The sequence below is a fragment of the Rattus norvegicus genome, chromosome 11, assembly GCF_036323735.1.
Source record: "Rattus norvegicus strain BN/NHsdMcwi chromosome 11, GRCr8, whole genome shotgun sequence".
Classification (NCBI taxonomy): domain Eukaryota; kingdom Metazoa; phylum Chordata; class Mammalia; order Rodentia; family Muridae; genus Rattus; species Rattus norvegicus.
In genome coordinates, this window is record NC_086029.1 from 50,633,580 (window position 1) to 50,657,676 (window position 24,097).

Here is a 24,097-nt window from a genome sequence, read left to right on the forward strand (position 1 = left end):
GGGGAGTAACAAGATGACTGGAAATTCAGAGTCTAAAGCCAGCCTGGGCTATATGAGACTCTCTCTCAAAACAAACATAAAATACATAGAGACAAACTAGGATCCACCACTTAATTTGATCAATATAAGTAAGGGACCATCTGAGATCATAGGCCCACAGAGAAGCTTTGCCAAGGACTACCTGGTGGCCACTATGACCTCAACTTTACTAAGAAGCCCACATTGCAACTCTCGGGGAAATTCTGACCTCCGTACCTTAGTGTTTCAAATGATCCAGACATAAACCTCAGGACTTCGGGGAAATGAGACATCACCTGTAACAGGAGCCAGAGCCATTTTCAAAGATTATCAGGTACAACTCTATCATGGGCAGGAGAGCAGAGGGCCAGCGAGTGAGACACAGGTCACAGCACCTTTATTTACCCCCATACACACAGATGTGACATGAGACACCCGGAGTTACAGAACGGCCTTCCACAACCCTCAGACTCCATGGGGGCCACGGGCATGGCCTCTGCCTGGACACCGACTGAGAATGGTGTGGAGGAGGAAAGCTCTGCCTTTCATGAAGGGCCACTCTCCAGCAGGCTTTCATGCCTGACACAGGAGAGGGCACCTGGTACAGACCCTTTCCCTGAGAATGTATCACTCGCTAACACCGTCCCAGAGGATGGAACCCAGGCTGCAACTGTAAGATTGATCCTGTCATGACATGTGACCCTATAGCATTATCATTCACAAGGTGTAAACAAAGTCTGGTACATTTATTTATGTGAACCTAGACATAGTCACAGGGCTTGCTGGACACATAGCTATGCCCACTTTAGACCAGATTTAAAAAAACAAAACAAAACTCCTGAACACTTCCTACCAATTAACAATGGTTTATGTATGCAGGGCACCTGGAGTGTGGAGATGCCTTTGTTTTGCTATCCAGTTGCTATATGCAGAATAGCTGTAACTATGCTAAAACAACCTTTTTGTCTCAATGACTGGTGAGACTGTGTGTCCCAGACACTTGGGGAGAAAGGCTGGTTTTATCTGAGTTCCTGCTTACAACAGCAGGAAGCAGACGCCTCTGTATATTTAAGCACACAGAGGCGCAGGAGAGACTGTACAACCTAAGCTCTGTCTTTCAACAGGATCTGACGACCTGGCTGTAGGCACACAAATACATCTTTAAAAAATAAAAATGTGATTTCAAAGGCCTTTCTTTCAGTGGGAAGAGAATAGAAGTCAACCGCTAGTGATGTCTGCTTGAGCCCAGTGCTCATCTGGGCTGAGCTCAGGCATCTCTGAGGCTGTAAAGGCAGAGGAATTGTGGTTGGATTTTTTTAAAAAACAGTGTAGAACTATGAACTGCCCACAGCTTCCAGGAATAGTTTTATTTGGAGAACAAAAGCTGTATTTTAGAAAACAGTTCACCCCTAGGCCGAATGAAACAGTTCATTTCATTAGGGTACTGTGTACAAAGTAGTTAATTATACACATAAATAAGATAAAAACAGCTGTCATAAATTAAAACGTCCACGAATTCCCAGCGTGCCATCTGCCAAGAGGTGGGACTGGCCTGTGTGGGTGTGGAGAGGGTGTGGCCAGGTGACCGTAGACCTGCAGACCTGTCCTCCAGTGTCACCTCCTCCTTATGCTCCAAATGTGAAACACAAGCTCCAGCCTCATCCTCAAAGCTTGCTCTCTGGAATGAGGTATTGAGAAAGTGGCATCTTGTCTGACATCAGGCTGACTGCAACTTGCCTTGTCCACTGCTGGTTAGTAGCCATCTCTGCAGGATGGCTGCCCACATATGAATACATCCAGGGAACATGGGACCAAGGACAAAGTAAGGCAAGTTCATCTTTAAGTTCTTCTTTTGTATGACATTAAAATCTGATGAGAGTGAGACCAAACTCTCTCCTCACCTCGCCTCTCCGTGTCCCTGGCTGGGCTGTGGACCTATGATGGCAGCCTGGCCTGTTGCCACTGGGACAGCACAGGTCTGTGCTAGCCATGCTCCCCTCAGAGCTGGGTGTGGCCAGTTTAAATCCACTGTCATGATGACCTCTTCTGCCCTCACCGCCACAGGAAAGCACCTCTCAGGTTTCTTAAGTCACTAGCTACGCTTCTCTCCTGTAGAGCTGAACCTCTCCATTTCATAGGAAATTGGTCTTTAGATACAGCCACCTTTGGAATTAAGGCTTACACAGAAAGAAGACATGGGTTCACTCCCCATCCTTCACTCAGGGTGTGGCTACGCTGCACCGTGACACATGTGTAGATGGCAGAGTCCTGAGATAGCTCTGGAGGAGCACTGGGATTCAAGCGTGAGGGCTCACTTTGCACACAACTGTGTGGGGCCTCTCGAAAGGCATCTGTGCACAACTGGACAGGGACCAACACCCTACAGTGCAAACGACTTTATCATATTAAAATAATAGAAATCAATACGCCACAAGAGGGCCATAATACATAACGTGGTTATGAAATAAAACAGACTGTTTATAAAAATCAATCAATAGATGTTCCCAAGATGTCTTTTGTGCCTGAGCTGGGGGCCTCAAGATACTTCCTACAGGAGGCCTCGGGCCACAGCTCTGTGATATATGAACTGAGACTTCAGAAGAAGAGTTACTTAACTTCTCCCTGCTTGAGAATCCAGGAGCAAGGATAAACCTGGGTTTGCGTCTGCATTGCCTGAGAAGGCTAGCCATGTTTCAGTATCTCACTGGAGTGCTAAAGAAAACAGAGCAAGTCTCCCTGGTCCTTGGGATATCATTCCTGCTTTTAGGATCCTGCTACCTGTGTCCCTGAGCCCCATGACAATTATAGACCTCTGAGGGTGACACTTATGGTCTGGCCAGGCTGTACCACCTTGGGGGAACACGTGGTAGAAGCACCTGCTTGCCAAAAGCGGACAGGTAACTCTGTGATGCTAACCTCTGTGATCTTGACATGCGGACACCCTCCCTGTTTGGTATCCAGCAAACACCTCAAGACCTCAGAGCCCCCGCCGGCTGCAGCTCAGCCGGTTCTGCAGCCACAGATCAGTAGCTATACATCTGCTGCTGCTCATTCTGGACCTGGGGTTGCACCGCCTGCTGCGGGGCTGCAGGGGCCTGTGGCGGCTGCAGTACATCTGTCTGGGGCACAGCTCGCCAGGTGAGTGGGTGCTGCTCACTGAGCTGGTTCCCCAAGGGTGTGATGGAGTTTACCAGGGTGGTGAGGTTGATAAAGTGAGCCACTGACTGAGGGTTTGTGGCTTCTGGCTGTGGGTGGATCTGGACATCATTTTGACGGTTGTGCAACATGGCGGAGCCACTGACAGTGTCAAAGGTCACAGTCAGGATGGAGTTATCTAGTTGTAGCTGGCGTTCAGGGTTGGTAAGATGTCCAACAGCCACTGGCTGTAAATTGGTAAACTGAGTTCCAGCTGCAGTGGTGATGGGGGTCACGGTGATGTTGGTTAGGCCAACAGAGCTTGATGGAGCAGTCACATTGGGGTCCCCTAGGGTCACCACCACCTGTAAGAGTCACATGGAGAAAGAAATAATGAATTGCTTCTACAAGAAGGAGAGAGAACCTCCCACAGCACCCACAATCTGTGCTAAAGTTGCATGCTCAGGCCAAGGAGCAAGGCCTCCGCTGGGGAAAGCAGAGCCCAGTGTCCTTGGGGAATTACACCAGTGGAAGAGAGGAAGGAAATATGGATAATCCTCAGGGGTAATGCAGGAATGGAAAATCAAGCAAACATCAAACGGATGAATCATGCTTAGAGCTGGGGAAGACAGTAAAGTGCTCACCACTGATTCAAGAGGCCCTGAATATGCTATCCCCAATTTCTTACTCACTCTGTGTCTTGTGTGTGTGTGCGCGCGCGCACACACACACACACAGAAGCATGTGCCCCAGAGAGCAAATATGAAAAGGAGGAAGCCAACCCTTTCTTTTCATCCACCCCCTGATTTGCCTGTCTCAATGGCAGCCACAGCTGCAGCTTCCTCATACCTAGTGCTGAAAGGCAGATAGATGCATGCAGGTTTACTGCAGAATCATCATCTCCAAAAATGAGACACGCTTACAGACATGGGGTTTCAAAGTCAAGTGATATAGACTAAGCAAAGAAGAGACTGCCCAGAGAAGCCAGCTCAGTGGCTGGCAGCTGTCCAGGTTCTTCTTGGCAGGGCTGTTAGGGCACCCAATTGGGAATGGTATTATTTCAGTGTTTCATTGTGTCACACTGTTATTAAAAATGACATGTGTGATCTGGAGGTCATGCTTGGCATGGTTTGCATGAGGGTGAGAGTTGGAACCCCTGTGGACACACCCCTGTGGACACATAATAGGACTCAAGTCCAGAGGAGCTTCCCCTGCAGAGGCAGCTGTCACCGGATAGAAACAAAGGCATCAACCAACCTGCTGGATGCTCTGTACGGCAGAGTTTGTCTCGTCACCCACACTGCCTGTGAACTCTGGCTCCTTCTCGGGGTATTCGCTGAAGGTGGTGTCCTCAGGCACTGCGGCCCCTGCCTCTTCCTCTGGCTTCTGCTTTCTCTTGTGGCTGCGTTTGGCAGCCTTTCCATGCTTACCTTCTGCCAGTTCCTCCTGCTCTAGGCCCAGTGCAGGCTGTGAGGAGATTGGTGTCAGAACCCACCAGGGCAGTGGGTCGCATCTGGATGGGGGCCAGGGCAGCGTGTACTGCCTTAGACACAGTCACAGGGCATCAAGCTGTCATAGGACGTGGCTTTGTGTTCACAGAGAAACATCTTGAAAGGAGAACTATTTCCCTCCTGGGGAACTCAGATCAAGGGAAGTCCTTGTGAGCCACCACCCACAGCAGGAACACTGGATGTAAATGTTTGACTAAAACTCTGCAGACTTTTTCTGCTGCTTTCTGTGCAGCCTTATTCCTTTGCTTACACAGCTCTGAGAGTGCTGGCAAGATGGCCTGTGACCAGCATAGCTGGAGGGCAGGGGCAGGGTGGTCCTACTCTGTCTTCCTTAGGGTAGACAGACCCACCAGCAGCTGGCCAAAGTATGGTGTTGGAGAAACTTTCTTTCCCACCATCACCTATGAACTGTCAGGCACATAAATGGCTCACAGCAGGGCTAGGTGTGGATTCTAACCCATTCATTCCGTAAGCCATGGACACCTGAACTCATGAGGCACCCATTAGCACAAATCAAAGCACTCGGGTACAGACTTAAACACTGACAGTGTAATACTCTCTTTATGATTAAAAATAAAATTGTCATAAAAATACTGAGTATATCCAAGCATTATGGTACACATCTGGGATTTTAGTACTTGAGTAGTAAAGGCAGGAGGACTAGGAGTTCATGGCTAGCCTTGGCTACATAGCAGGCTCAAGATCAACCTGAATAGCATGAGATCCTGCTTCAAAAAAAAAAGTATTGAGTAAAATTTCCTTTAAAATCTAGGTTTGGCCAGGTGTGGTGGTGTACACTTCTAATTCCAGCCCTGGGGAGGCAGAGGCAGGAGGAACTCAGTGGGCTTCAAAGCCAATGTGGTCTATATATTGTTCTAGGCTAGCCAAGCACACACAGTGAGGCCCCTGTCTAAAAAGAAAAGAAAATTCTAGGTTTGCCTAATATGGTTAAGTTTAATAATCATAATAAAATTCCTAAAAATGATCAATTTTAAAACAATTTTTAGGTTTGTTTTATGTGTTCTTTTTTCTTTTTTTCAGAGTTGAGGACTGAACCCAGGGCCTTGCACTTGCTAAGTAAGCACTCACAACTGAGCTAAATTCCCAACCCGTTTGTTTCATGTGAGTGTTGCTTGCATATACGTACGTGTGCCACGTATATGCACCATGTATGTGCCTTTGTGCCCACAGATGTCTGAAGAATAGTGCTGGAGTCCTAGAACTAGAGTTACGAATAACTGAGCCATCGTGCAGTTGCTGGAACTGAGCCTAGTCCTTTGAAAGAGCAACAAGTGTTCCTAGGCACTGAGCCATTTCTCCTGCCCCCCAAACTTCCTGTTTTCCTAAGATGCATGCACTGAACATCTGAACATCTGAATTCATAGCCACGACAACAAACCAAGATATATTCTCTTAAGGCTCTGGGAAGGAGGACAATCGAATCCCAGTGAGCCTATGCTGCTGTACGTCATGGTCAAGGGGGTCGGTGTGTCTGGGGCCTGCTCCTATTTGAGGCCTGTTCCTTCAGGGTCCACTTGGTAAGTTGAGTTCTGCTCCCCTCACACTCCAGCCCTGCAGATGTGTGTGCTTACCTGGACAATGCCGATGGAGGATGCATCGATGGTGGTGGTCTCGGGGAGGTGGTCCAGATCGTCAATCCGAACAGCGAGGACCTGCAAGGGGCAGAAAACAGCAGGGTAGGGTTGTTGTGCCACCCAATGGCTGCCCTGATGATGCAGGAGGAGTCCAAACTCGCTGTGCAAGGTCCACTGCTATAGGAGACTGGCTGCCGACAAACTCACCCCTGCTTCTGACTGCCAGGCTCAGGACTGACTGAAACTATTTCTAGAATGCTCTCTAGGGCATCCCCAGCCCTGTCCTCTGACCCCCATGCAGTGTTATCTGACCTGGTGGGGACAACTTCCTCCTTCTATGGCCTCCATGACATGTGCTGTCTGTCAGTGGGTGTACCCTATGTCACCACAGGGAGCTGAGTGAGCTAAGACAGAGCAAGAAGCTTGTCCTACAAGGAATCTCTAAAAGGTGGCTTCTATGGGCCAAACACTATACTCTTCACATAATACACGCAGCTACATGCATGCCAGCTTTGTGACAAAGTGAGGGCCTAGTCCTACCTTTCCTTTATTAACCCTGATCAAGAGGGTGCTTAGCATGCGACACTCACACCGTGACCTCTCCCATGAGCCACACGGCCTCCCAACAACCCCGCTGTCCTGTCAATGGTGAACAATACTCTGGTCAGCTGCTTACACTCACTACTTATGTCCTAAGTGGGAACTAAGTCCTATGTAAGGCAACAGACACAGCACAGGAAAGAAAATGAATACCCAGGGAGGCATATGAAAGGTGAGCTGCCAAAGAAACCAGGGGTAGGGAAACTGCAAGGCTGAGGGGAAGACTGCACATCTGACCTCACGCCAACAGCCCTTCTATCTGGTGCTCAGCAGAAGAGAGCAAAAGTGTAACTTTATCTGGCTTCGTTGTGAAACGAAGGTGGTTGGGCTGGGGCCAAGTTGACTGAGTGCTTTCCTAGCGTGCATGAAGCCCTGGGCTCAAGGCTCAGCACCACATGAAACTGGGTGGTAAGGTGCACGTCTGCAATCCCAGCACTTGGGGAATTGGAAGTAAGAGGATCAGAAGCTCAAAGTCATCCTCATATACATAGTGCGTTCTAGGCTGGTCTGGGCTGCACAAGCTCCTGTCTCAGGAAAACAATGACATGATTCAGGGACGTTGAGATTGGGGCTGTACCTTAGGCTCACACTGCACCAGGACAGAGGTGTCTCAAGCAGAGCAGGCACCCCCAGCCCACGGCAGGGCCAGGACATGCTGTGGAGATTTGGGAGTGGGTCCCCACCAGGCTAACCTCGGGGTGCTTGCGCCGCATGTGTCTGCTCATGGAGGCCCGGGTGGACACCTTGGTGCCACACAGCTGGCAGCTCTGTGCTTCCACCTTGTCATGGGTGAGCTGTACGTGTTTCTGAAGCATGTACTCCGTGACGTACTTCTTGTCACACACGGAACAAGTCCACTGCTTGCCTACTTCTCACACACGTAAATGGGGTAGAAAAGAGAAATGCCAGTTGACAGAGAGCTACTAATGCTTCACTCATCTTCCAAGCCAAGCATCTACCATAACGTCTCTTCCTCTCGAGAGAGCCATCACCTGGGCAGACCAGCAGGATTCCCCTGGCCCAAGACTAGCAGCAACAACTGCTCATGGTCCTTGAAGAATGGACACTGGAAAGGCACAATGGGACTTAGAGGCCAAGAAGCGGCATTAAACCTCGACAGTCCTATTCTGCCAGTGTTTATGAAATAGAGCAGGTGTTCTCATCTCTGCAAACTTGCACAGTCTGGACCAGCCTTGAGACTCAAGTTACCTGTGTGGATGAGCTTGTGTGTCTCCATTGTATTCCTCTCACTGAATGTCTTCCCACATAACTCACACATGAAGTCTTTAATTCCTGCAGGAAAAATCATGTTCGATATCACAAGCTTAGTGAGTTTTTGGTGTAAGTATACACAGAGGATATCTCAGTCTCTTCATGCTTCGGGATTTATAGTACTTCAGGGTAATGGTAAATTGTCAAAAAATCAGTATTTCAAAATTTACCCAGAAAACTGTTGGCCTCATATTAGGCCTTTATTCATATTTTTTAAAATGATGAGATTTGTGAAGGCCTGAAAACATAGATGTAGAGAGGAGAATCCAAGGTGAAGACAGCAACAATTTCTCTAAGCAGGGTAATTTACCTATACCTCTACTTAGCCTCAAAAAGCCTTGGGTAGCTTCTGAGACACACAGTAAGAGACTAAACATCAACAGAAAGCCAGGACCCAAGGCAGGAGCGGGAACGTCTCCATGACAGACAGCAGAGCTTCTGTGGACACATGAAGAACCAGGGACTTTTCACTACTGACCAGCACACCTCCGAGACAAGCATGATCAAGCAGAATCATCCCAGGATGCAAGGACAACTCAATCTATGCAAATTGACAAATGTGCTATGATCCATCAACAGGACGAAGGCCCAAAAAAATCTCACGATCATCTCTCAGTCAATGCAGAAGAAGTATGTGATAAAATCAAATGTCCTTTCAAAATAAAACACTGATAGAGCAGGTGCAGAAGGGTCATACCGCAGCACGAGGTTATGCATGGCAAATCCACAGCCAGCATTGGACCAAAAGGGAGACAGTGAAGTAGGCTCTACTACAGTCTGAAAGGAGACAGGGTATTGGTTCCCATGCTTGTCTGCCAAGACAGCACCTCAGGTTTTAGCACAGCGATTACGCAAGAAAGAAACAAAAAACAAAAATGCAGGAAGAGTGGAAATCAAATTGTCCCACATGTACACAGCATGTCTCCATGTGGGAAAGCCTGAAGACGCCCTAAGATCTTCTGAACTGATAATGAGGAGAATTACGCAACACGAAAAGACAGCACACGAATGTACACGCAAAGAATTGAAGGTAAAGACGTGGCCCTGTGGGCTGAGTGCTCATCTGCGTCACAAAGCTCCTGGGTCTGATCCTGTGCACTGCACAAACCAGGGGCAGCAGTGCACACCTCAGACAGCAGAGACAGGGGATCAATAGTTCCAGATCATCTTTAGTTACAGAAGGAGTTCAAGGCCAACCTCTTGAAATAAAAATTATACATCAATAATGCATATCTGCTGGGGAAGAAATCACAAAAACATACATCATCTGCATCTATAAAGATATTACGAAGCCGGTCATTTTGTACAGTAAATACACATAAGATAAAAAAGAAAATTCCTGAGAGTCAGGGAAATTCAGGCTGGACACTTAGTGAATTCTGTTAAAGAGAAGAATACCGTATTCAGGACAGGGACTCTGTGCTCAAGTCTTCAGACACACCAGAGCGTGACAAAGGCATGGAGTCTCTCATCGCACACACACAAACTACTGGGGAAAGAGACAAAGACACTAGGGCTAGTGAACCAGCACATCCCTCAAAGTCACAAGATCCCTCCAGGTAACAGTAAACTTAAAGCAGTTAGGAGCCCAGCCCGAGGCTGCAGCCCGGCCTTCCAGCAGAGAGAGCGTGTGCCTCCCGTGCACCGAGGTAGCTGAAGCCTGGGGAGCAGGCTGTAAAGCGTGATGCCACCACCGCTTCAGACTACAAAACACAAGCCACTTTTATTTAAAAGGAAGTCTTTTCATTAAAGTATACTCTATTTTTTTTGTTTTTTGATTTTTTGAGACAAGGTTTCTCTCTGTGGTCTTGGTTGTCCTGAAATGCACTCACCCTGTAGACCAGGCTGACCTCAAACTCACAGAGATCTGCCTGTCTCTGCCTCCTGCGTGCTGGGATTAACAGTTTGCACCACCACCTTGTGCCTTAAACTGCATTTTAAATTAAAACTCATGAAAGCAATTACACAATAGCTACAAAGAAACAAATACCTAGGATATCATGAAATCAGTGAAATGTTCCTCCAGTGACAATTGTAAGCATGACAAAAACCACTGCGGCACCAAACACTGCAGAGGTGCTTCACGCTCACAGACTGCAGCACCAAACACTGCAGAGGTGCTTCACGCTCACAGACTGCGGCACCAAACACTGCAGAGGTGCTTCACGCTCATAGACTGCGGCACCAAACACTGCAGAGGCGCTTCACGCTCATAGACTGCGAGAATGAATACTGTCAAAATGTTCACTCGACCCAGGGATTTACACCAAAGACTTCTTTACAGAATCAGAAAAACAATCCCGAAGTTTGAATGAAAGCCTGGCAGAAATTACAGAAATGACCTGGAACGAAACAGAAAGAGCTGCAGGTACCAGTTCCTTTGTTTGAAGACACTATAGGGTCCTAAGTACAAAACCATGATGGTTCTAGCATTAGAAACAAGCACACGAATCTACGAAATAGACCACAAGACTAAGCCATGCATGTAGAGCCAAGTGGCTCTCAACAACTCCGCCAGGAAAAATGGATGACCACCTGCAGAAGCTGCAAACTTGACTCTAACCTCTTTAAAGATTTATTTATTTAATTATATGTGAGTACACTGTCACTGTCTTCAGACACCCCAGAATGGCATTGGATCCCATTACAGATGGTTGTGAGCCACCATGTGGTTGCTGGGATTTGAACTCAGGACCTCTGGAAGAGCAGTCAGTGCTCTTAACCACTGAGCCATCTCTCCAGCCCCGACTCTAACCTCTTTAAAAAAACCAACTCAGAATGGATCAAAGACTAAATATAATACCTAAAAGAGAACTTAGGAGAAACATTTCAAGACATCGGTACAACAATGCTATCTGAGATGAGCCCTAAAGCCCAGGAAACAAAAGCAAAACTGTACATCACACCATGAAACTTCTCCAGAGCAAAGGAAACAGCTCAGAGTGAGGAGACAATGGACAGAGTGAGAAAACACATTTGACATATGACAACAGTCATATGTCAACAGTTCATATGAACAAGCCAACATTTTAGAAACAAGCAATCCGAGCTAAAAACCAGAAGTTATTATAATAGACAGATATAGGAAAAATACTATCATCAGCTACCAAGGACATGAAAACCACCACTCCAATGAGGAGCCAGCTCACCGTAGTTAGAACGGCTATTATTAAAATAAAAACATGCCAGGGGTGGGGGTGGGGGTGTGGTGGCACTCAGGAGGCGGGGGCAGGGGCAGGGGCAGAGGCAGGGGCAGAGGGGCAGAGGAGGCGGAGGCGGAGGCGGAGGCGGAGGGGCAGAGGGAGAGGCGGAGGCGGAGGCAGGAGAGGCAGGGGAGGAGGCAGAGGCGGAAGCAGGGGAGGCAGGGGAGGAGGCAGACTGATCTCTGTGAGTGGGAGGCCAGCCTGGTCTCCAGAGTGGGTTTCAGGACAGCCTGGGCTACAGAGTGGGAGTGGGGAGAGAAACACTAAAAAGATATGGAAATAAAGATGTCACAACTAGTGATGATGGGATAGGTGTGTGATCCTTTGCAGAAACGGAGTGCCCCAGTGTGGCTACGATTTCCTGGGGTCCAGCCAGAGACCTTCGGCAAACCTTTAAAAGCATGCCTGGCGCAGACGTTTACAATGGGGTTCTACTTGTATACAGGGTCACAGTGCTCATGAAGTAAGGGAGCTCCGAGGTGCACAGTCTCATCCCACAACAGCCAGCACAGTAAGCAAGCCTGGGCTAGGAACAGAGAGAGAAAGCCCAGAGGAAAGCGCTGTATCACTACTAGCTCTGGGGCCATGTGGTTTTGAAGAGTTGGGACACCTGTATGCCGTTTGTAGTGCTTGAGCATGTTGACCTTCTGTGCAAACTTGCGGTGACATTCCTTGCACTCATACTCCTTGATGCCTTTGTGCAGCTTCATATGGTGGCGTAGTGCATGCTTGGTCTTCATACCTGCAGGGAGCAGATCAGTATGAGCGCCACACTCCCCAGAGCTTGACCCAGGGCATTTGCCTCTCGTTCCACTCCCCTGAAGCACCCGTCTGAACCCAGTGGGCACAATATCCACAGACACAGAGTAGGCAGGGGACAAATAGGCTGTGGCCTTATCTCAGAGAGTCCTATTCCACCAAACGCAGAGTCCACAACGTTGCCACTTGTGCTGACAACAGCACCTGAAGTGATGTAGGAAGTCTATCTTGATGACATAAATGAGGACACTAGACCTACATTTAAAAAAAAAAGCCACTCTATTTTTAGCTGGGCAGTGGTAGTTATGCCTTTAATCCCAGCACTCAGAAGGCAAAGGCAGTTGGATCTCTGAGTTTGAACCCAGCCTGACCTAAAGAGTAAATTCTAGTATAGCCAAGACTACACAGAGAATCCCTGTCTTGAAAGTGTGTGTGTGTGCGTGTGTGTGTGTGTGTGTGTGTGTGTACACGTGCATACATGTACGTGCACACTATCAAGGTCGGAGAGCAATTCTCCAGTCAGTTCTTGCGACCCTGCAGGGTTCGGGGATCAGTCATTATACCTGTGTCGGAGCACCTTTACCCACCAAGCCATCTTGCCAGACAGAAAAATTTAACTTATTGCAGCCAATCTTAGGCACTGAAACAACTCAAAATCACACTGACTTCAGGCTGATGATGAGGAACGGGTGAAGCACCCTCATCAGCCACGACCCCGTTGGGTGAACAGCAGTGGTCACTGGCAGCGCAGTACACCCAGAGCGCTCACACACCAGGGCAGGCAGAGTGCAGTCCTTCAACCCTCCAGCAGACAAGCCAGCAGTGGTGTCATACTGAGTGGAGCAGTGTGCCCAAAGCCCCCTCTCAGCTCCAAGCTCAGTTGGACGACAGCTCACCCAGTCCCATTTTGTCACTACTCATCTTCACCTGCCTCTCCCTGTGGAGAGCCTTCAGGCAACCCAGCTCGGACACAGGGCCTGTCAAACCAGAGCCAGCAGAGGGCACATGAGTTCCACCCTGTGTCTCTCAGCTGCCAGTCCCTGGCTACGTGTCAGGCCTTTCTGACTATGGAAGATCAATTTTACCTTAATTCCCACCTCTGCCCAATCTTCATATTAAAAATGTCATATATCTCCCACTGCCCAAGGACAAAAACCACAGGTGATGAGAGATTCAGCCAAACCCTGGCCACCCATCAGACTATTCTTTAGGTAACTCTTCTTAATCCCTCTTGGGCCGTCTCCACATCAGGCTCTGCTCAAACAGTAGCACCAGTATTGCCCTCTGCCACTGCTTGTCTGCCTGTTTTGCAAAGGACTGCAGTCAGCTGATACAAACCTTACCCCCACAGTCCCAACACCTACTCATGGTCTCATTCATTCATTCATTCATTCATTCTCATAACTACTATGCTGACTTGTGTATGCCAGGACTGGAGACTAAGTGATATGCCAGACAGAGCTCCCTGGTCTCACAGGGCTTCTCTTCTACGTGAGACTGGGGGATGAGAGAACCCACACAGTATGTGGTGAGAAGGGAAAGCTAGGGAGAACCAGGCAAAAAGGGGCTTGAGGAGAGAGGTTGTACTCAAGGTCATCCTTGGCTACACATGGAGCAGGAAGCCAGCCTGGGCTACAGAGACCCTATCTTAAACAATAGATCATCATCAACTTGGAACATCCAGCTGTTCTTGCAAGCCATACAGATATCTTGTGGATGATTTTGTGGTAAGTGATGTGATTTTGAGAAAGATTCCTGTACCTGGGACCCTGGACCTCCTTTGCCAAAGAGACTCTCATGATTCCTAGCATCCCCACCCCACCCCCCAGGTGAAGGCACAGACTACATCTATGCTCAGGTCTAGAATTATGATCATAAGCAAGCTGAGTGCAAGGCTGAATATGCTCTAGTGGCTTGGGGTGTCCCATAACTCCAGGGACACCCTGTGGCTCGCAGAGACCTTCTGGTGCTCCAGGCACACCCACCTTTCCCGCATTCGGCACACAGGTACTCCCGGATGTTGTCATGCACACGCATGTGCTCTTTCAGCATGTCCTTCCTGGCAAAGGACTTTCCACACTGCTCACAGGCATGGCTTTTCACACCTGTAAACAAACACAGCAGTGCCTGAAAGCCTTCGCCCCCGATAGAAAGAGGTCTCAGCAAGAGGCACACGCGGGCTGCCTTTCAGACATATTCTACGGGAGTCTTTGGCATGAGAAGGCCCTGAGGACTGGAGTGGACACAGGTAGATCAGAAGGATGTGCTGCAAGTGGCAGGGAAGCCAGGATGAGAGCTGCAGAAGATGTGCTGTGTACACGGAGCCAGGGGGAGTGGTGAAGCAATCCTGGTGCAGGGGCAGGTGGGCTGGCACCAAACATCACTGCAGGAGCGTGTTACCTGTGTGGATGAGTTTGTGGCGCTCCAAGTTCCCGATGCTGTTGAAGATCCGCCCACAGATCTCGCAGGGGTGAATGTACCTGAAAGTAGAGGCAACGCGCAGGAGCTCCACAGCCGCAGGGCTCATCCCCTGAGGGCTCACCCACTGTGAGGGCCTTAGCTGCCATGAGGGGTCCTCGCTATGAAAAGCTATGGGAGCTCCTTTATCAATGGAGGTGAGGCAAAAAGGTGTTATGATCTCAGCTTCTGTAATGGGCTGAATTGTGTCCCTCCAATTGCTGTTGAAGTCCTAGATAAGGATGTGGCTGTATGTGGAGACAGAATCCTTAAGAGGAAGAAACAAGAGATGGACATGTACAGAAGGCTGAGCACGAGAACACAGACGATGCCATGCGCTAGTCAAGGAGTTTAGGGGAACCCCGAGATACTTGATATGAGACTCTTGCTAGGACTAGGAAGTATGAGGTGCTTGGTCACAGCAACCCTGAGAGGTGAATTCAGTCATCCTGTCGCTCACTACATAGCCCTGGAGTGACTTCTTACATGGGGTAGCATAAGTGAAACCTATTTAGGATGGAAAGGTGCTGGCTTGTCAAGTAGGCCAACATACTTTACTGTTAGAATCCTGTGAGGAAAAAGATGAGGATGAGAAATGGCCTAGGAGGTCAGAGGAAGAGCAGGTGCCCCAAATATCTGGCATAAGGTGACCCAGGTGATTGGCTAAGCCGAGCACTGCGGCTTTGCCGTCTCCCTCTTCCGCACAGAGTCTTACTTCTGCACGTTGGGGTCAGGCAGGTTCTCTCGGTGGATGACCATGTGGGCGTGGTAAGTAGCCTTGAGTGCAAAGCGTCGGTGGCAGATGCTGCAGCCATGGCCCTTCTCCTTGTGAACCTCCATGATGTGCTTCAGGTATTCCTTCCCACGGCCGAAAGTGAGCTGTAAGGGCACAGGGTGGAGGCTGCTGACCCTCGGCATCCTGGGCATCTTTACTACCTACACTTGTATCAGCCAGACACCCCGGGAGGGTCGTTACTCATGCCAGGGAGGGGGCTGGGGCGGGATCTGCACAGAAGCTGAATGTTTAACAGAAGACATGGAAACTCAGGCCACAGACTGCTTGGAGCTCAGTCGTCCTCCCTGTAAGCATGCGCCCTGCCGTGTGTAGCATGGATCAGTTTCAGGCTGGCTGGACCAAGAGAGGGACCAGTGAGGCTACTTAGGTACTGGCCCTGTGTGCCAAACCACAAGTGGGTTCTGATGGGTGTGGGGCCCACAGTTACCATCCCTAAGCTCAGGTGATATGGGACAAGCTTCTTTAGTGGAGAAAATTGTACAAAACAGTGCTGAGTTCCCTGTACTCCATGGTCAGATTCCTCCCCGGAAGCCGTGCCTGGGGCAGGGTGTGCAGTACCTGGCACCTCTTGCAGCTGTACTTGTGTGGCTCAGAATCTGCACTCTCATCAGAGTTGTCATCGTTCTCCTCTGAGGAGATCCCAATCTTGCCAATGAACTCCTCCCGCTGGTGGTCATCCATCAGCGCGATGTCCTGCAGAAGAGCCACAAACCCGGTCTCTAACACAGTGAACTGGTACGCTGGTCATTACTTTCAGGGAATCAGTTGTTTGCCTAGCGAGCTATACCTGTGTCCCTATGGATGGTACTGGGCCTGGCCATTCACCAGCTCTCAGAGTCACCCAAAATCCTGCTCTGCCCAGGCAAAGTCCTGGAGGACAGCCCAGACTGCTGCAGCACTGCTCTGGACTAGGCTTACTTTGTACTAGGCCTTTGACTCAGACAGGTACTTCTCCCACCTGTCCTCATCTCCAGTTCTCAACAACCTGGGGGTCCTGCACTGCTCATCTTTTCCCTAATGCAGGGAGGCAGCAAACTGCCACCCTCCTTACATCCATTGTTCAGGGAAAGGCCCAGGTAAGAGGAATTGTCAGGCCCCACACAAGGAGAATCTCTGTTCAGGCCCTACAGTTGGACAAGCAGGTGTGCTAGTGTACGTCTGATGAAGAGCCAGCTAGTGCCCATGTGTTAAAATTTCATCCCCAAGGTGACAGTGTGAGGAAGCAGGGCCTCTGGGGAATGACAGGTTTTGACACCCATAAGTCGGATTATAGCCTTTAAAAGGAAGATTCCAAAGATAGTCTCATCCCTCCAGCCTGTGAGGACACAGCAAGAGAGTGATGGATGAACGAGGACGCCTTCAATAGACAGTGAACTTTCCAGCACCTTCGTCTTGAACTTTCAGCTCCACAGCTGTGAAATACAGTCTGCTGCTGGTGAGTGCCTCATCTATGTGCTAAGAGATCCTGCCCCAGGGTGGGCCGGGTCCCCAAGTGCCACCTGTATGGGCCCCGCACCTTGAAGTGGACATGAATGTGGTCCCTGAGTACGTCCACTCGGAAGAACTTGCGCCCACAGATCTCGCAGGTGTACTTCTTGTCACCGTGGGTCAGCAGGTGCTTGTTCATGTTGCTCCGGCAAGAGAACACCTAGGGACAGGGAGCCAGTGCAGTGAGGGCTAAGTTATTGGACATACACATGAGCTGGTTCCTATGGCCCACAGGACAAGCTACCTCCAGACTTAGAATACATGGTAAGTTCTAGACTTATGGTGATTGAGACGTCCACTCACACCACAATAGAGGACACATTGGTTCCAGTCTCTGCTGCAATGGTGGTACAGCAGAGTGCTCATGCGGAGTTAAGCAGCTCACTGGTACAGCGCCTACTGAGGAGCCATGCAGATAGATATACCTACAATGTTCTCAAAAAGACACCAAAGAAGACACTCAACTCAGTTTGAATACTGCTTCATGTTGCTTTCTATTTCAGCCCAGAGAACGGATGCAGATTTACTCCTATGTCCACACTAGTCCTCTGGGAGCCACTTTGCAGCCAAAGCCAACCCTGATCTGGGGCTGGAAGGACGTGGTCTAAAAAGCAGACATGCAACCATTGTCAGGCACCCAGGAGTCCCACTGACCACAGAGCACCCAATGGCAGGGCTTGCCTCAGATGAGGTGCCCCAGAGCCCACTTATCTACTGCCATAGACTCCACCTCCCTCTCCCTGCACCTTCTGGCCCCCAAACCCAGAGTTTAAGAGGCTCCACATGGCTTTGCTACTCTGCTGATCCACAGGCTTTGGCTTGCCTGTGGGTTGAAAGAAACCAGGAAATACCATGAAAGCACGGTTTCTCATTTGCTCTAGGAAGCATCACTGGCTCTGGCAGTGCTGCTACATGCTCACAGTCGGGAGTCGGGAGCAGCCAGCCATGAGGGGCTGCATCCCCAGTGTGGTGGTACTCGGGTGCCCACGCTACGCTATGCCAATAGCTACTGTGTGCTGCTTTGACAGGCTCAGCAGTAGCTCCTTCTCTAAGCAACGCCTGAGGCTGCCTGAGTCACACGTATAGGAGCCTCTCAAGAACCCATAAGTGTACACTTGCACTGAACTTGTATCCCCCAATATGTGCTCCGTGCAGTGAGAGACACGACTTCTACTCCTCTGGAGACACAACTAGTACTTCCAGTTACCTGAGTTGTCAAAGTTGAGTGTAGTGAACAAGCAATGGCAATTCCGGTTGAGAGCAGGCGCTCATGTGTGACAAATGGGACAATGTATATGTGGCAGCCAGGACAGGGGCTCGGAGCTCCAGATAACTGCACCATAGACATGAGCAGGCCAGGGTAGCTCATGTGAGGCACCAATACAACAGCACAGGCTGCCCAGGCAGGCTGCCCTAGCATCTACAACCTAACCTTGATTGCCACGGGTTGAGCTATGAAAATACTTAGCCTACCTTAGAACATACTAACTTAGAAAATACTATCTAGACACTGAGGAGGGGTGGCCAGCACAGACAGCATAAAGCCCCAGGGCATCTCACCTCCTCAATGTGGAGACAAGGTCCAGTCATTTAAGAGGACAGCATGTCTCACAGAGTAGATAGGACAAAAAAAAAAAAAAAAAATTCTCAGTGGATCTTTGTAAACCAATCCCAGTGGCGGAGACCAAAATGCTGACGGTGCAACCTGAGGGATGCTTTAGTTAACACACAGGGTGCGCACGTTAGTCCCTGAGCACTGTTGTCGGCAGGTGCATCTAACCTTTGATACTGAAACATGGCATTGTCTACAAAGTTAGCACTTAAGAATTGCAAGTAGAACTGAAAGCCAAAAAATAATCCTCATCGTAGTGGTTAGTTTTCTGGTTGACACAAGCTAGAGTCATCTAGGAAAAGGGCACATCAGTTGAGGAAAAACCTCCATTAGATCACCTATAGGCAAGTCTGTGGAGGTCCAGCTCACCATGGGCAGTGCCACCCCTCGCTTAGTTGTCCTGGTGCTGTAAGAGAGCAAGCTGAGCAAACCATGGAGAGCAAGTCAGTGAGCAGCATCCTTCATGGCTTCCCGTCTCCAGTTCCTGACTGAGTTCCTGCCCTGCCCTCCCTTCATGACGGACTACAAGCAACTCTTTCCTCTTCAAGATGCTTTTGGTCACAGTTTACCAGCAACAGAAACCTAACTAGGACATGTTTTATGTCTTTAACGTAAGATTTTTGTGTTAGGCTGGATTCATAGCTATCTGGGGGTGCAAGGAGACAGCATGCTGTAGGCTGAACATGCCTTCAAGTTTCCTGGACAATGCTCCCTGCTTGCAGCTCTGACTTGAGCTTAAGAGAACAGGGACATCCAACATCCACGTTCCTACAGAACATTACCTTGCCACACACTGGACATCCAGAAGGTTCCTTCTTGTAACGAACCAGGCTTTCCCCGCTGGCCTCCAAGTCTTCTCTCTTCACCCGCCGCACACCTGAAGTTCCAGACCAGACAGGAAATGTGAGGCCACACAACACAGGTTGGATCCCAGAACTACCTTGGAACTATGTTGGAAATATTGTGGTACCAGATATGCAAGAGGCTGGTGGGAAGTCACTTAAACCCATGGGTTCAGGGCCACTTTGGGCAATACAGCAAGACTCCATCTATCTGTCTACCTAACTAACTAATCAACCAAACAACTAACCAACTAAACAAACAAACGTTCGTGTGAAACAGGCAATCTCTAAATTAAGGAGAGAAACTAGGTGTCTTCGGGCATTTCTATATAATCTGATATGAATACAGAGCTGGTGACCTCGGCATCAGGGAGCAGGCTGATTCCGGGTTCTAGAACTAGGAGGCACAGCAGAGAGTGGAACCAAGGTGAGGAGTATTCTCAGCTTCCAGAGCAGCCAGCTGCTGCCCACAGCAGTAGTGTGTGTCACATGTGAGTAGTGTACCTAGTCCAGCTAGATTGATCACAGAAAGCAGTGGCTTCTGGCAAGGGCCACAACATACTTGGTTCTGAAAAATTGGTCTGTGTTGGGCTTGAAGGAACCTCATGGTCCAGTCGTGACATTGAGCTCAAGAGGGTCAAGTATCACCTTCCCTGTACAGGCAAGAAAACTAAGGTATAGTGATTTGCCTACGGTTCTTGGGAGGTTGGGTAGGGGCCCGGAGTATACTCTTAGGAACCTCATAAGACCTTGCTGTAGGAACAGATATGGAACTCTGTGTGTGTGTGTGTGTGTGTGTGTGTGTGTGTGTGTGTGTGTGTGTAAGCAGGAACTTACTAAGGATATGACCTTGTCTTGTTTTCACAAACTCATATGCATGTATCTAACAGCTATGCTTTCTACACAGCCTGAATGTGTTCTGTAGTGTTTTCAAACACTAACCTGCGAGTGTTTATGTCAGTGAGTGCTAGTGACAAAGAGGCTGTGACTCTTAACAGGAAGTAATGAGAGCCTTCACCAGAATGCTGATTTTAACCTCTGTTTCACTTCTTACTCTACACTTGCTGCTGTCTCACATGTGTGCAGAGAGCTGACTCCGCTGGATCTTTCTCTGACCTCACATAACCTACCATGTAGACTGATGGCCTCTGCCAACAGTACTCACCAGCACATTCTCTTCTCTTTACATGGCTGAACTGGCCATGTGCAGGACACCATCATGACCTTTCTTATAGCTCATCACGCTGAAGTCATTCTTCACAGTGATAAGAAGTACTCTAAGAAATACTTCACCTAACTCAACAGCCAACAGAGTAGTCTCCTGTGCCCATTAACAATGTTCCTTCTCTCTGCTCACGGCACTGTTACTGCTATCCTAGGGCCCCTAGGACTGGGAGAAGGGTCACTGGGTCACAGGCAGGCAGGTGTCTCAGGCCCCAAGCTTACCATCCAAGTGCCGCCTCTGGTGGTCCAGCATGACATCCTTGCGGTAGAACATCTTACTGCAGACCTCACAGGCAAACTTCTTGTCCCCATGTTTCTTCTTGTGCTTAGAGAGGTTGCTGTTGGTGGAGAAGAATCTGAAACACATCTCACATTGGAACGTCTTGTCATCTGTCCAGAGAACAAACACACAACATGCGGTAAATCACCCCTGACCAGGATCCTGCATGTGTGCCTCAGCAGAGTGAACGCACAATCAAGGCAGGAAACCGGCGGGGCACTGTGGCCCAGAACTCATCTACTGTGTGTGCTCAGCTAGACGTACAAATATATACGGGTGTGCCAACTCTCCTCACTGGGAGAGGCTGCCTCAACAGCTCTCTAGGCTCCTCTCCCTCTATCTGAATGCACTATAAGCTTCCTCAGACCCAGAGGTGGCCTCCTTGTCCTCAGCAGGCTCCACCTACTTCTCCAGCACAGTGCCAATGGCTGGCCTGTCTCCTCTCTGCCTGATTACCTCTTATAGCACCCCTACAGCAACACCCCAACTTCTCTAACTTTCTGAAGAGCTGTCTTGACCTAGGCCTCTCTTTAGTGGACTCACGCTCCATACTCACTCAATATATACCCCATAAATATACATGCACGTCTAGAGGCCAACCCACTTAACACTGAAGAGCACACACACATAGACAACCACATTCACACCCATCTCCACCCCTATTTACCACACAGCACATAAACATACACATTCACATTACAAGAAGTCAGCATCCTCACATCCTGGTCCCCACTTCAAAGTCCCCTCTGGAAGGCAGCCAGTCAAGTTGTAGTTCTTGCCTCTGAAAGTCTGCTGTACCATCTGGCCCTGCCCCCTCTCCCTGGTGCTGCAGTCTCTGTTCCTCATCCACTGGGTGCCTTGTTTCCTTGTGGACCAGCTCCCAGAATCACTTGCTCTTTCCTGCATCAGGATGTGGATGCATCTGATAGCAGGAAAGACAAGTATGCTGTTGCTTCTCTCAGGAGCAGAATATCTCTAGTCTCAGCAAATGTTTTCCTATAAAACCCTCGTCTCCGCTGGTAGGACTACTCAAGTGAGGCCTATGCTGCAGGAAGTCTTGAGCTCCACTCAGGAGATCCCATGTGTAGCCATCTAGAGGCCAACCCACCTAACACTGAAGAAAATCAGCCATCTTTTCTCCTCCTCCCAGGGTACAAAGACACAAGGCCTTCAAGTGGGCACCACACCTGGGGGCACAGCAGCACAGGAGCAGTGGCCTAGCTACAGCTTTTCCCACAGCGGGATGGCTCCTCTTGTGAGGGCATGGACTAGAAGCTCTATATGAGTCTCAGGAGACCCGGACCTGCACCTGGCAGTGTAACCTCAACACATATGAGAACGACACCATGGCAGTGTCCTGTCCTACCATGCAACTCACAATCCCAAGGTGAAATGCTATTCATATAATTCAACCCTCTCTCTCAATTGTTTGGCTACATCACAGAGCAGCTCTGCTAAGCCCCAACCAGGTCACAGCACAGGCAGGCCTCCCTCCTAAGCAGTGTTCACAGCACAGGTGAGTTCTGAACAGAACATAGGAGCCTTCTTCCTTATAGGTTCTGAACAGCATCAGTAACCATGGAAAGCAGCACTGCTGGCTGGGGCTCTAATGCTCTCCCTCACAAACCTCTCCTGGTATGTGGAAGGAGACCCTACTTCCAACTGTTTGATATGCTGATCACCTACACAGTCAACTAAGATGGCCCAATAACTGGGTACAAGAACCCAGTCCTCGGAATGATATCCTACCCTACTCCCGTACTCCAGTCACTGGAGATATGTTCAGGCCCTGTAGGTAAATGCTCCAGGATATGGTAGAGAGCAAAAGAGTGCACTCCCAGGGGCCAGGCTGATGGGAGGCTGTATTTTGGGGCCCTGACTTGGGCCTTGCTACCTGTTAGTGCCCTCTTTAGGTTTAAACACAGAGTGAGAGGGGAACCAATGCACAGGGGACACAGAAAAGGCTGGACAGCATGGGCTGCACAAATACTGCACTTGAAGCACCCAGCCCTCTATAAGTCTTTTGAGGATGCGCACTGTACTAACTTCATACCACAAAAGGCACGAGAGCACTTAAAGAGACTGCCACGGGGTCTCAAAGCTAACAGTTCATCTTCACTCTTAGTTCCTAGCCTTGAAATCAGCCTCAGGAGAAAACCTGCTTTCAGTTCATCAATGCCATAACCCCCTAACAAGGACAAGTGACTTGTGCAACAGTTTAGCCAACACACACAGCAACTGATTCTTCATTTTCTGTTCCACACTTGTCTGGAGAAACCATTAAACTTTAAATAGGAACAAGAGTTCTTCAATCTCTAAGGGTCAGGGTTAGGGTTAGACTTCAAGCTGGGGTTACTCTCACCCTGTTCTGCATCTCTCTGAGGAACAACAGGAAGGTGGCACCGATTCCAGGTAACAAAGTCTGCCTGAGGCTGAACCACATGGGAACCTGCCCAGATTCTCATGGACACAAGACAGTGAGGGCACAGGGTACAGATGCTCCCACACAGATGGGTCATGTCACTGACAGGCAACCTCCAGAAATCCCTTGTCCTGTCTCTCAGAACAGCCTTGTCACAGTGAGCAAGCCCCATGCTGAGGACAAAAGAAAGCAGCAGACAGAGAAAGAACAAATTGGTCTAGACACTGATATTCGCCAGTGTGGACAGAAGCCTGACAACAGAGCCAAATGTACAGAATGGCCTTGTAGGTCTGAATCACAGAGTGAGGTAGAACACAAGGCTCTGGTGACCTCCCTGTACACTTCCTCTGGTGACTTGGTCACATGGCCAAAGCCCAGAAACCGGTGAACTCAGGCTCTCTCTAGCACAGGGTATCCAGGCCTCAGGGAGCTGCCACTCCTTGGCCTACCTGCTGCCTGCACAGCCTCCACCATTCATTTACAGAGACAGTGCCTGAGAGTACTGTGGTCCCCAACTACAGCTGTCCTCCAGCATGGGCAGCTCACAGCACAGGAGCTTTGGGCTTCATACAAAGATGGCTTTTTTCCTTCTGAAGAGTGACAGATGCAAACAGGCTCAGGACGTAACAACCTGGGACAGGCGGCAACAGAATCTATCTGGATGCCCATAGGGGACACAGGTGCAGGAGACTGATGGTGGAAGGAAAGCTCCAACAAGGCAGGTAGTAGGCCTTTCCCACCTCAAGCCTTTGCATTTTCTCTCTCAAACACTTCTAGAACAAACTCAACACTGCTGCTCAACTGTCAGCAAGGATGAGGGTCCTGCATCACAGTAGCTTCAGGCACAGGGTCTGAGAATGCACAATGGACATGAGACAACCCA

At 49.3% G+C, this 24,097-nt stretch overlaps 1 protein-coding gene across 13 annotated transcripts in view; it reads right to left on the reverse strand.

Moving 5' to 3' along the window:
- Positions 1-393: 393 nt before the first annotated feature.
- The window catches only part of Prdm15 (PR/SET domain 15), a 57,652-nt gene continuing 33,948 nt past the window's right edge, over positions 394-24,097 (reverse strand). For 12 of the 13 annotated variants that reach the window (XM_063270570.1, XM_063270569.1, XM_017598097.3 and 9 more), the window contains 13 exons: positions 20,735-20,902; positions 19,229-19,323; positions 16,863-16,994; positions 15,905-16,039; positions 15,266-15,429; positions 14,494-14,573; positions 14,079-14,198; positions 11,945-12,076; positions 8,069-8,152; positions 7,552-7,727; positions 6,257-6,337; positions 4,411-4,620; positions 394-3,518 (listed from right to left, as the gene is read on the reverse strand). In XM_063270570.1, the coding sequence (XP_063126640.1) occupies positions 3,042-3,518; positions 4,411-4,620; positions 6,257-6,337; positions 7,552-7,727; positions 8,069-8,152; positions 11,945-12,076; positions 14,079-14,198; positions 14,494-14,573; positions 15,266-15,429; positions 15,905-16,039; positions 16,863-16,994; positions 19,229-19,323; positions 20,735-20,902 (2,054 nt within the window). In that variant the 3' untranslated portion in view covers positions 394-3,041. The remainder of the gene's footprint in view (positions 3,519-4,410; positions 4,621-6,256; positions 6,338-7,551; positions 7,728-8,068; positions 8,153-11,944; positions 12,077-14,078; positions 14,199-14,493; positions 14,574-15,265; positions 15,430-15,904; positions 16,040-16,862; positions 16,995-19,228; positions 19,324-20,734; positions 20,903-24,097) is intronic. The other variant, XM_039088808.2, reaches the window with a different exon arrangement.